The sequence below is a fragment of the Schistocerca piceifrons genome, chromosome 2, assembly GCF_021461385.2.
Source record: "Schistocerca piceifrons isolate TAMUIC-IGC-003096 chromosome 2, iqSchPice1.1, whole genome shotgun sequence".
Lineage (NCBI taxonomy): Eukaryota > Metazoa > Arthropoda > Insecta > Orthoptera > Acrididae > Schistocerca > Schistocerca piceifrons.
Window position 1 is genome coordinate 215721080 of NC_060139.1, and position 13631 is coordinate 215734710.

Here is a 13631-nt window from a genome sequence, read left to right on the forward strand (position 1 = left end):
GATACCTATTACGACTCATCATACCATTCGCTATTTGAACACCTAGATCCTCATCTTCAGGCCGATAATCTCTTTCACTTGACAATTTATGATAGTCAGTAAAGATCAAAACCCCAACAAATACATAAATTCCATCAGGTGAAACTAAAAAATTTATTTTTCAGTTTCCTCTACTATCATGCTTACAACTTCTTCTGAAGAGATTTCTTCAAAAGTGTGCACGGGAGTAAGATCATATAACGTTTCTTTCAGTTCATCGGACAAACAAGAAGCTTTCTTCCTTAAGTCAGGAAATGAATATTTCTGAACCTGATCACACTATTTAACTTCCTATTTAGAGGTTCCTTTAGAAGAAACATGAGGAAATCTCATGTAATATACATATTTCCTAATAAATCATCTTCAACATTTTCCTCATCAGTATGCTCATCTATATCTGGAGGTGGAGCTCCTATGTCTGCATCTGTTTCTTCCGAAAATAAATATTCTACTGCCTATTCAACACTTTTAAAAACATAATGAGTCATGATAAAGAAATCTGAAAAATCGAGAAATATGATTTACTGCAGAAATGCCCAGTGTCCTCAAACGAAGAGACCAAGTTTTCATGCACTGGGACAAAAAATGTAATAAACTATTTTCGCCTGATGCAGCCACAAAAATAAAAATGGAAGTAACCAGCAGGTTCTGCAAAAATGCTCCATTTCTGTTAACAGTCTTCAATTGAATAACTTTAGCAGTGAGATATCAATGGTACCCATTGTTGACAGAAAACTTGCTTTACAACAACAAAACTCTATTGTTGGTTTGGAGGAGCATACATTGTAATAATGATGGGAAAATGGACTGTTCCTAGTCGAGGATAGTGGGTGTTAATGTGTTAAAGGCTTTCATAGAGTTACTCGGAAAATATTGCCATATTGGATTACAAACGAAATTTGAGACTAGATTGACGATTGTTTGGTAGGGAAGAAGCAACATGTTTATTGAATAGAGATTAAATGACAAATATTGAAGTGACTTCAAGTATGCCGTAGGTAAGTGAGTTGTGAACATTGCTGTTCACATTATATGTTCAAGTACAGTATTAACTGTAACCTCAGATTTATTGCAGATGATGAAGTTATCTGTAATATAGTAGAGTCTGAAGTAAAAGCTACACACTACACAAATATTCAGTCCAGTCAGATCGTGAAGAGATTTGAAATTGGCAGAAGGAATGGCAATTTGCTGTAATTGGTTCATGACTGTAAAATTGTGCATATTGGGGAATGCAAAACTTAGTGTCCTATTACTGCAGTGTCAATGAGCTACAACTGAAATCAGTCCGCTCACGCAAATACCTGTGTGTAACAGTTTCCAGGGGTTTGGAATGGAATGATCACACATGCTCAACTGTAGGTAAAGCAGATGATATATTTCGGTTTATTGTTAGGATGCTAGGCAAAATCGATCAGTCTCCTTTGATTGCTTGCAAATCACTTGTGCATCTCAGAGTAGAATACTACTCTAGTGTGTAGAACCTGTATTGAGAGACGGTCAACAGTAGTTGTTTGACCCATGGGAGAGCATCAGGGAAATGTTGAAAAACCTGAGCTAACAGTCGCTTGACCATAGACACTAACTATCTTGCGAAGGCCAACTTAGAAAGTTTCAAGATCCAGAGACTAAGCTAGGAATATATTACAACCCTCTGCAGTCTACATATCACTCCCTTAGGGACAAAGAAAAGATTTGTCTAATTATCTCGTACACACAGGCATTTAAGTTGTCATTATTTCCGAATCCTATGCACAAATGGAATGGGTAGAACTCCTAAGGACATATGTTCCATGCAACTTTCTTTTTCTTTCTGAAAACAAGGTTTCACAGTGTAACAGATTCTTTGAGGGTCGTAACTGCCATTGAATAATTCAGATTTAGGCTCTCCATGGTTACTGCAAATCACATAAGGTGAATATCAGAACAGATCATTTCAAAACACACTAGCAAATTTCCTGACTCATTGTTGTCCATTCTGAGTTTGGGCCTTGAGTCCAATGACCTCGACATCAATTAGGTTTTAAACATTTATCTTCTTTCATATATACATATATTGAAAATCTGATAGGAAATTATGGAATTAAAATGAATCTGAATTGTTGATTCTTTTGGTGTTCTTGCAGTTTGTTGAACAGCACACCGCTGTGGTGGTGGAAAATGAAATATAAAATGCATCCAGACCAGAACTGTTAGCAACATTGAACTTGTATCACTTTCACCAATACTATTATAATGTTTTGCAAGAGTAGAACTATCATTTTACGAAACTGGAAATTGAATCGCTAGTTCTTGTTACTATTATGGTGGTACCGAAATTTCTGTTTACCATATCACTTCAACAATGCGCCACCCACCACACAATTTGTTAGGACTTGCAAAGTAGCAAGAAACTGCAGCAACAAAAATCTGTAATATTGTCACAGTACTTTCCTTTGGAGAACACATGTTATTGAAATCATTACCTTGGCCACCCTAGATTCAAACGTTTTATGAGTGAAATGGTTCAAATGGCTCTGAGCACTATGGGACTCAACGGCTGTGGTCATAAGTCCCCTAGAACTTAGAACTACTTAAACCTAACTAACCTAAGGACATCACACACATCCACGCCCGAGGCAGGATTCGAACCTGCGACCGTAGCGGTCGTGCGGTTCCAGACTGTAGCGCCTTTAACCGCTCGGCCACTCCGGCCGGCTTTTATGAGTGAAGTATTGCTACTTTGCTTCATTCTTTATCTGGGCAACCATTTTAGGTCTAAGCTATAACTGAATAGAGACAAATTGTGATTAACACATTTATGATTGTACCAGTCGAATAGACGGTGGAGATTATAGTTTAACATCATGAAACTTCGTGTACTCATTGTTTAGTACCCCCTTGCAATAAGTTAAATCACTATAGTGGAATGAAGGTGGATTTGAGCTAATCCTGTTTTGTTATCTGCTATAGTCGTAACGATCAATGGTAGTAACCAATTAACATTTCCACAATATCAACATTATAAAGCTTTTGAAGTGAAGTTGAATTGTCAAATTGCTCGAAAAAGCATTGAAATAAAAGCTACTACCTGTTTGCGAATTTGTTGGATTATATTTTAAAATATACTTTTACGTTAGAAAAATACCATAGTTAAACCTATTTCCTTCTGTAGAGATGGAAATTATAGAAGAAACTGCATTCATCCGGACACCAAAGATAACTTTTCAACGGCGTCAGCTGCGATTTAAACTCCAGAAATTAATGGCAACTATATCTTTGGTAGTTCTCGTCTGTAGAAGTGACGAAAGAAACAGACAGAATACATGGAAGGTGATGTGATTCATCTGTGCCATCAGCTGGAAGCATTCCAAAGCAAGCCATTACAAGAAACAGGGGAGGCTGTGTCGTGTATTTGATTTTGAGGTCCGTAATACAATGAACGAAGACAGAGATCGCGAAGATGACCCGCTGTTAGATATGTTCATTACCAATTGGGAGGAGCAGTGTATACAACATGTTGAAAGTGAACCCGACTACGAAGGACAGCTTCAGAGGGAGAGGGAACAAACTCACCAGAAACTGTGGGTGACTTTTCAAAACAGCGCAACTGCAATAGCGCAACTTTATAGAGGTGATTGTGATGTCAATATTGATCACTGTTGCTAAGATAGGAGTGGTGCATCCTTCCATTTTGTGTGGCATGTTATTGATTGTCGAGCCACCCACAATAATTTTCCTGTGTTGTTTTCAGAACGTCAGCAAGGCCTTTCGTTATGGATACCTTTCCAAACCGCCGCTGGTACGGTGACAAATTTGTACAAAGGTAATGAAAACATGGATGCCGATGAGCCGAATGTCAACATACATGGCTGACCTTGTATTCTTTTACTATGTATAGCTCATGTATGTTCGTTGTAGAAAAATAATGTGAATCAAGACTTCTGAGCGGTATGTCACATCTATCAAAGATTAAGTAAGACAATAGCTGACGCCTTTATGTGAACGTTTCTTTGTAAAATCGTAAATTTGCAGATTCCACGGAAGGAATAAGGCGGACTAGTGAACTTGGAATTCAGTGCGGTTATCAGAGACGAAACAAGGAATTGTTGAGCTGGGTTCGGAAAATGCGACACAAAATAAGACGGGAGGATCTACTTTCTTATTTGGCTGGAAAGCCAACTCCACCTCGACCACATCATAGGTGAGTTTCTTATGTTTGCCAAGTGTTTTGGTGAGTGCTGGAACGTATAATTGTTTGTAATCGAACAAAGTGCTTGGCCTTGGCAGTGATTGTGCAGTTGGAGCATCTGGTATATCCATTATCTTAACAAAGGTAATTCATATGTTTCTAATCTGTGACTTTTTTGTCATGCAGATGTTTACTGTAATTTGTGGCAGGTCACGCTTGCTACTCAACTACAGTTTCGTTTTGCAGCATTAAATAGGTGTTAACTGATGTATTCGTGGAAATAATGGAGGCCACCGTTAATCGTGGATTCTCTGTATTTTTGTAATTTATTTCATTTGAGAGACACAAAATCGACAAGCTAATTCTGATACCCGAATTGCTGATAGCCACGTTTACAAATGCCCCATACGTAACAGTTCGGAGCGTTACCTGTGGATGTAAGTGTATTAGCAAAATTCGTGTTCAAAATAAGCCCAATGTCAAGCAAATCTTATTGATTTATGTTCTACAGAGAGTTATTTTATTTGTTTATTTCGGTAAAGGATCATCTCACATTGACATATGAGCTCTTGAATTGTATCAGTCATCACATTCATTGTTAAAACTGAAAATTCATAAACAGTTTATTTTTGTGAATTATGTGGTGGAAGACCGTATTGTGATCAAATAGACTCTCCAAAGACACAAAAGTAAACTATATACAATTTTCTTTCTGAGTTTGAAGTATTTACATAAGAAAAAATGGTTTGCTTCATTTTGTTATAAATTCAAAATGGTGCATCAGTTCGTAACTTGAAGTATATTAGTTCAATTTTCATACTTAAACACACTCTTGGCTTATGGAATTATTTTACAGGTAAATGCCACGAAAATAAATATTTAGCCTGCTTTTGAGAAGTAAACATTGACATTGTTTTCCCCCCCGTAAGTAAATTCTTTTTAATACCTGTTAGATGCATTGTAAGTGCTGATCACTTTCCAGAACATTTGTAATTTAATGATTCTTTTGTGCTAAAAATAAACATGTTTCATTAAACTTGAAATTACTCTGTGTGGAATTGCACCTTTGTATATGGTTTTGCTGGCAAAAAGTCTTAGGCGGGTGGGCGAGTGCAGAAACAAAGCAAGAGAAAATAATAACTTATTTGGTTCACCATGTTCTTGATTATCTAGATTCAAATGTGCGGACTCATATGAGCAAAACAATAGACAAATTTTAATTCTAAAGAAGTATAAATATGTTACTGTAAGTAGTTACGAATGTTGTCAGATAATTACTAGAGTAGTCATTTTAATATTAAGGTAGGTGTTTTTGTGATAAACGGAAGCTGCTTAGTATAACAAAGCAGCAGCCATTCTCTTAAATTTATTTTGATTATTGCAGCTAATGCAGGGGCAAATACAATACAGCAGCTTAATACAGAAAACATTTATAGACAGTTTCTCGTCTCTATTAATGTGTAAACTTTGGTCTCTCCCATTCTAGGGTGTGTCACTTGTCCTTCCTTTTTTAACCAGCTCATCTCTCCTTCCCAATGAAGGAACTATCAGTTCTCAAAGCTAAGTAGTGTGTCTACTCCTGTTATTAGTGTGTATCAGCAGTAGTAGCATTTTTCTTGCTGGAGATAAGCACAGTCCATTGACTTTTTATCAGGATGAGTAGTTTTCCTAACTGAATTTTCCTTGGATACAATTAACCTGTGCTTATTAATTCTGTGATGGTACTCACTGATGATTTGATCTGTTGAACACTCTTTTGTTCATTCCTTCATTATGCTTGAATAATCTTAGTGAGAACCTTCTGGGATATGGAACAAATCATTGTGTACATTAAGTTTCGTACGTTAAATTTAGCTACCATGAGTGGAAATAGTGAAGTGTATGTACAGCTTAAGTTTGTGATATGTTTAACTTTTATTAAGTTGTATCTTGGTTTGTTCCACTTCCCTAAAGGGCCTCATTTATGATGATTTCTACAGAACATGACGAATCAGTGAATGGAAATAAATGGATGGAGTAGTGCAATGCTGTAATGAAGTACTATATAAATCCTGAACAGGCAGAGTGAACCAGTAGAGAGACAGAATGTGATCTGTGTTTAGTTGGTGGAAAAAACTATCGCCAAATATTGTTAAATGTGTTTCTGTCATACAAGTGGTGGGACACTTACATTTGGTCCTCATGAGAAGGACTTTGAAGATACAAAGTCTTCTTCTTTCTGTTTGTAGACAGGCGTGTAGTAGTAGTAGTAAATAATTCTTTTAGTTTACAGCTGATGTAAATTGTACCCAAACTACATCAGGAGACAATTCTCCGACAAGAATTGTGTATTGTATTTTGACTGAAATCTAATAATAGTACTTCAGTGTTAGCAGTTAAATTACTGTATTAAGAATTTCTAACACAAGCCAATTGTATCCCCCAATACACATGAAGAACAGTGAGCTCTTGAATGACATTATTGTTGTGATATATAAAAATTGAAATATTAAGATGTGAAACAAATACTAACAAAAAGATAGAGGGGCTGGCCAGTACTTACCTCAGCTCAGTACAGCAGATAGATTCACAAAACTGAACAGAAAATTTACATTCCTAGCTTTCGGAACTTTGTTCCTTCATCAGGGAGCAGAAAGGAGAAAAAAGGGAAGAAGGGAAAGTGGATTCAGTTACTCACAACCCAGGTTATGAAGCAACAGGGAAAGGTAAATAGGGGGGGTAGCAGGAATGGAGGCATGGTTGTCAGAGGGAAGCCAAAGATATTCTACTGTTAAGTACTGTGCCAGCTTCAAACCAAAGAGTATGCATACAGAAGTAAAGAGGTATATAGTATAAAGATAAACACAACTACGTAGGATGAAAAGATGGGTGAATGGCTAAAGAGGAGAGGGAAAAAGGAGAAGGAGAGCAAGTTCCCATCTCCGCAGTTCCGAGGGACTGGTGTTGGGTGGGAGAAGCCAAGGGATTCGTCACTGGAGCAGATACGTTTGCCATTAATACCTAGGCTGTAGGGAAGGGAGTGTTTGATGTGGAATGGATGCCAGCTATCAAAGTGAAGGTACTGTTGTTTGTGGGTTTGATGTGGACAGAGGTGTGGATGTGAGCTTCAACAAGATGAAGGTCAACATCCGTTTTGGAGAAGGACCAGGTGAAATTCAGATTCGAAAAGGAGCTGAGGTTATGGAGGAAATTAAGGAGTGTTTCTTCACCATGAGTCCAGACCACAAAGATGTCATATATAAACCTATACCAGGCCAGGGGAAGCAGCTGTTGGGTCTTCAGGAAAGCCTCCTTCATGCAGCCCATGAAGAGGTTGGCATAAGGCGGAGCCATCCTGGCTCCCATGGCCATTCCCCCGATTTGTTTGTAGGTCTGGCCTTCAAAAGTGAAGTAATTATGGGTGAGGATGAAGTTGGTAAGTGTGATAAGGAATGAGGTTTTTGGAAGATCTTTGGGTGGGCGTTGGGAGAGGTAGTGTTCAAACGCAGAGAGACCAAGGGTATGTGAGATGTTTGTGTAAATGGCTGTAGCATCTATGGTGACAAGAAAGGTTTCAGATGGGAGGGGAGTGGGAATGGATTTGAGCCATTCTAGGCAGTGGTTTGTGTCTTTGATGTAGGATGGGAGTCTGCAGGTGATAGGTTGGAGGTGTTGGTCTACCAGAGCTGAGATACGTTCCGCTGGGGCTTTGAAGCCTGCCACAATTGGATGGCCAGGATGGTTCTCTTTGTGGATTTTGGGTAATAGGTAGAAGGTAGGGGTAAGTGGCTCAGGTGGAGTGAGTAGGTCTATGGAAGCCGTTGTGAGGCCTTGTGAGGGACCTTCGATTTTTAGGATTTTCGGCAGCTCAGTCTGGATCGAGGGAATGGGATCCTGGGTAACAGCTTTGTAGGTTGAGGTGTCGGAGAGTTGACGCAGTCCTTCTGCCACATACTCCACACGGTCAAGTACCACAGTTGTGGAGCCTCTATCCGCCGGGAGGATGACAATAGAGCGGTCTGTTTTCAGCTCCTTAATGGCACAGGATTCAGCTGGGGTGATGTTGGGGGTTGTCGGGATTTTCTTCAAGAAGGACTGGGAGACAACACTGGATGTGAGGAATTCCTGAAATGTCTGCAAGGGATAGTTTTGGGGGGGGGGGGGAGGATCCCTTTGGCAAGGCGGTCGAAACTGTTCTAGACAGGGTTCAACACTGGTTTTAGTATTTGGGGGCTGTGTTTGGGTGGTGAAGTGATATTTCCAGTTGAGGTTCTGGGTGAATGAGAGGAGATCTTTAACGAGAGCAGTGTGGTTGAATTTAGGCGTGGGGCTAAAGGTTAAGCCTTGTGATAGAACAAATGTCTCTGGAGGAGAGAGGGATCTGGATGAGTTAGAACTGAATTGGGACTGGTGATATGTGGCATTTGACTGTGGTTGTAGTTGAGATTTGGCCTGTGTGGGGTATGTGCTGGGATTGGGAGACTGAGTAGGGTGGCTAGGTTAGATTTGTTGGCTATGAGGGGGGGGTTTGTTGAAGGTGCTGTTGTGGTTGGTGTTTGTGAGGGATAGGGAGAGGGACCCCACTTCTTAGGTGTTGCACTAGCACTGTGGATAGTTTTTTCAGGTGGTATGTGGCATGGAACTCAAGTTTACAACTGGCTTCTAGGATGATGTTCCTGAGTGTGTTTTCCAAGCAGGGGTTTGAGAGGTGGAGGACTTTGAAGAGAGATAGCTGTTGGGAGTGGTGTTACACGAAGTGGGGTCCCTCTCCCTAGCAGAAATGACAAGACACTAACATTAGTGCAATTCACCCCTATTATTCTTAAAGGAGAAAACAATTATAAATTGGACTGTGTACAGGCCAAATGAAGCTAAAATAATTTTTTCAGCAAAGCACTCTTTGGATCACATATTTTGATATGACTGGTTTTGGCCGAATTACATAGAGTACAGTGATGAAAAAAGAGGTTTCTTTGTGTTTTATATGTAGACCCAAAGATTATCTAGATAAACGGAAACAAGTCGTAGCAATAAAATAAAATAAGCGTTTTGTGTAGAAGGCTGTTAATACAAGATCACTTATTCAACTAGTGCAGGCCCCTTCGGAGAGGCTGATCTACATCTACAAGCCACCTTATGGTGTGTGGTGTTACTTCAGTGATTCCCATTTGAGTGATTAAGTGCGTGTAGCTGTCAGAAGTGAAGAGAGCAACAGAACTACCTGTCCGATGGCCCCAGTTGTCACTGAATTGTCAGATGGCAGATGAAGTTAGTTACTGTGATAACAAATCACCACAACCATTTGTTTCACTGCTATGTAAGTGTGACCTAGGGGTAGTGTCTTTGACTAGTAAGTAAAATGTTGTGGGTCCTGCTGTCAGACTTAGCCAATTCGTTAATTTTGAATAAAAACCAGCAGCAATGGCTGCAAAAGACTTTTTGGTATGAGTCACCCTTATTCTGTCAACAGGCTTGTCGAAAGGGGGTGCAGAAGCAGACATAGATTCAGTGCACACTCTTACATTTGAGGCCAGAAAGTGCCTCTTACAGGCCGAAGGAGCAGCAGTGACTGATGGAATGGAGCAGCAGAATGCAGTGGAAACGATTACATTAAAAGCACTCAGTGTGTATGCTCAGGACATGTGGTCTGTAAATGGAACAAGTGTTAAAAATATTTAAAATCCAAGAAAAGAGTAAAATTCTAAGACTTGAAAGTGGTAGGGAGTGGCGATCAGTGAAGTGGTGAGGAGGTAAATGATTTTTGGCCAGACAAATATAGGGTAATATCAGCAGCAACAGAAAACTGTATAATGGTGGTAGGATTCGTTATGAATTGAAAGGTGGGGCAGAGGGCGACTTATTGTGAACTGCTCAGTGACAGGGTTGTTCTCATCAGAATGGACAGCAAACAAATGCCAACAACAGTAGTTCAGGTATATGTGCCAACTTCACAGACAAAAGATGAAAAGAGAGCAGGAAATACGAGGCTATTGAACGGGCAATGCACTATGTAAAAGATGATGCTAGCCTAATAATCATGGGGGTTAGTGGGGAAGAAACAGAAGACAATGTTACAGGAGAATATAGGCATGGTAGTAGGAATGGCAAAGGAGGGTAGTTGGTATGCTTGATGAAGACTTGGGAAGATTCCAGTTGTGTTATGTCATGGTTTGACATAGAATCGGAATCAGTTATGGGTTTGTAAGGCATATGCAGGACCAGATATAGATCTGCGCCACAATTCAGTGGTGATTAAGAGTGGACTGAAGTTTAAGAGAAATTGCAAAATTCAAAATTATTTAGTTGTTCACTTTTACTCATGACAGTATTTAACGAGATATAGATGTGTGAGGAAGGTCCTGAACCTGAAAAAATTGAATATGTCTTTCATTGTAGAAAGTGACATCTGCTACTAAAATTAAATTTTTGGGTTAAGTTCAGCTGAAAAATATAAACACTTATGGAATCTGTAGGAGGATTCATAAAAACAATAAATATTTCTTTCAACATTTTAAAATGTACAGTAACTGAGTAGATCAAAATATTTTTTACAATGTGGGCCAAAGTACCTCCCACCCTCTTGGTATTGTGAGGGTGAGAATTCCACTGTTAAGTACAAGGAGGCTGGATTGAAAGAGTATATTGATGGCCTCTATGAGGGGAGGACCTGGGTGGTGGTGGTGGTGGTGGTGGTGGTGAAAGAAATATCTTGACATAGTGTCTTTGGTTAGTAATCAAAACGTCTTCGATCCCATGTTCAAAACCCGTAACTGCTTAAATTTTGATTAATAATCATTATTGGCGGTCGAAGACTTTCGGCATAAGAAGTCGCCATCCTTCTGCCAATGGCCTTGTCAAAGAGGGTGGAAGAGCAGATAGAGATTCGGGGGCACTCTCTTGTCCTAGGAGTGGGAAACTGCTCCTAAAGGTGGAAAAATCAGCAATGATCAATGGCATGAGGATGCAAAAGACAATGGAAACCACTGCATTAAAGGCACGTAATGTGTATGTGGCCTGTAATTGGAAAAAGTGTCATGATGGTCTTTCCAATGCCAAAAAATTGCGGAGTAGTCTACATTTGGATCTCCGGGAGGGGACTGCCCAGGGGTAGGTGACAGAGGAAAAGATTCAGTAATGAACGAAAGGCTAATGTTCTAAGAGATGGTGCATGGAGTCTCAGAAGATTGAATGTGGTAGGGAAACTAGAAAATCTGGAAAGAGAGAGCAATGAAATGAAATGGAAAAAGGCAATGATTTGTGATCAGACGAGTTTAAAGAAATATCAACAGCAGCAGAAAATCGTAAAACGTCAATAGGTTTCGTTACAAATAGGGAGGTAGGGCAAAGAGAGTGTTACTGTGAACAGTTCAGTGATAGGATTGTTCTTATCAGAATCGATACTAAACTAACATTGACAGTGATAGTTCAGGTATAGATGCCGACGTCGCAAGCTGAAGATGAAGAGCTAGAGAAAGTATATGAGGATACTGAAAGGGTAATACAGTACATAAAGGGAGATGAAAAGCTAATAGGCATTGGGGACTGTAATGTAATTGTAGGGGGAGTAGAAGAAAAGGTTGCAGGAAAATATGGGCTCGGGACAATGAATGAGAGAAGAGAAAGACTTGAGTTCCATAATAAATTTCAGTTAGTGATAAACATTCTGTTCAAGAGTCACAAGAGACAAAAGGAGGTGGTATACTTGGAAAAGGCCCAGTAATGCAGGAAGATTTCAGTTAGCTTACAAATTACATCATGATCAGACAGAGATTCCAAAATCAGATACTGGATTGTAATGCTTACCCAAGACCTGATACAGACTCAGATCACAACATCGTAGTGATGAAGAGTGGGCTGAAGTTTAAGACATTAGTCAGGAAGAATCAATATGCAAGGAAGCGGATACCGAAGTACTAAGGACTGACAAAATACGCTTGAGGTTCTCTAAGGCTATAGATACAGCAATAAGGAATAGCTCAGTAGGCAGTACAACTGAAGAGGAATGGACATCTCTAAAAACAGCTATCACAGAAGTTGGAAAGGAAAACATAGGTACAAAGAAGGTAACTGTGTAGAAACCTTGGGTAACAGAAGATATACTTCAGTTGGTCGATGAAAGCAGGAAGTACAAAAATGTTCCAGGAAACTCAGGTATACAGAAATAAAAGTTGGTGACGAATGAAGTAAATAGGAAGTGCAGGGAAACTAAGACAAATTGGCTGCATGGAAAAATGTGGAGAAATTGAAAATGAAATTATTGTAGGAAGGACTGACTCCACATATAGAAAAGTCAAAATAACCTTCAGTGAAATTAAAAGCAAGTGTCATAGCATTGGAGTGCAACGGGAATTCCACTGTTAAATGTAGAGGAGAGAGCGGATAGGTGGAAAAAATACATTTAAAGCCTCAATAAGGGAAAGATTTGTCTGATGTGATAGAAGAAGAAACAGGAGTCAGTTTAGAAGAGGTAGGTGATCCAGTATTAGAATCAGAATTTAAAGGAGCTTTGGAGGACTTAAGGTCGAATAAGGCAGAGGGGATAGATAACATTCCATCAGAATTTCTAAAGTCGTTGGGGAAGTGGCAGCAAAATGAATATTCAACGTGGGAGTCTGGTGACACACCATCCGACTTTCGGAAAAATATCATCTACACAATTCCGTAGACTGCAAGCACTAAAAAGTGTAAGAATTATTGCACAATCAGTTTAACAGCTAGTGCATCCAAGTTGCTGACAAGAATAATATACAGAAGAATGGAAAAGAAAATTGAGGACTTGCTGGCTTTAGAATAGGTAAAGGCACCAGAGAGGCAGTGCTGAGATCGCAGTTGATAATGGAAGCAAGACAAAAGGAAAAATAAAGACACGTTCATAGGAATTGTCGACCTGGAAAAAAGCATTCGACAGTGTAAAATGGTGCAAGCTGTTTAAAATTCTGAGAAAAATAGAGCTAAGCTAAAAAGGGTATAAGACAGGGATGTAGTCTTTTGCCCCTGCTGTTCAATCTGTACATTGAAGAAGCACTGATGAAGTAAAAGAAACGTACAAGAGTGGATTTAAAAGTCAAGATGAAAGGATATCATTGGTAATATTCGCCTGATGACATTGCTATCCTGAGTGATGTTGAGGAATTATTATGTAATCTGCTGAATGGAATGAACGATCTAATAAATACAGAATATGGATTGAGATTAAATCGAAGAAAGATGAAAGTAATCGGAAGTATCAGAAATGAGAATAGCGAGAAAATTATCAGGATTGATGATCAGGCAGTAAATGAAGTTAAGGAATTCTGCTACCTAAGCAGACTAACGCCGGCAAAAAGGGTATTTCTGGCCAAGAGAAGTCTATTAGTTTTAAACATAGGCCTTAATTTGAGGAAGAAATTTCTGAGAGTGTACGTTTGCAGCACAGCATTGTTTGGCAGTGAAACCTGGAGTG

General features: G+C 39.3%; 1 protein-coding gene across 1 annotated transcript in view; it reads left to right on the plus strand.

The window, feature by feature from the left end:
* Positions 1 to 3301: 3301 nt before the first annotated feature.
* LOC124776433 (telomere attrition and p53 response 1 protein) overlaps positions 3302 to 13631 on the plus strand; it is a 35409-nt gene continuing 25079 nt past the window's right edge. The window contains exons 1-3 of the mRNA XM_047251427.1: positions 3302 to 3652; positions 3773 to 3844; positions 4054 to 4222. Coding sequence (XP_047107383.1) covers positions 3457 to 3652; positions 3773 to 3844; positions 4054 to 4222 — 437 coding nt within the window. The 5' untranslated portion in view covers positions 3302 to 3456. The remainder of the gene's footprint in view (positions 3653 to 3772; positions 3845 to 4053; positions 4223 to 13631) is intronic.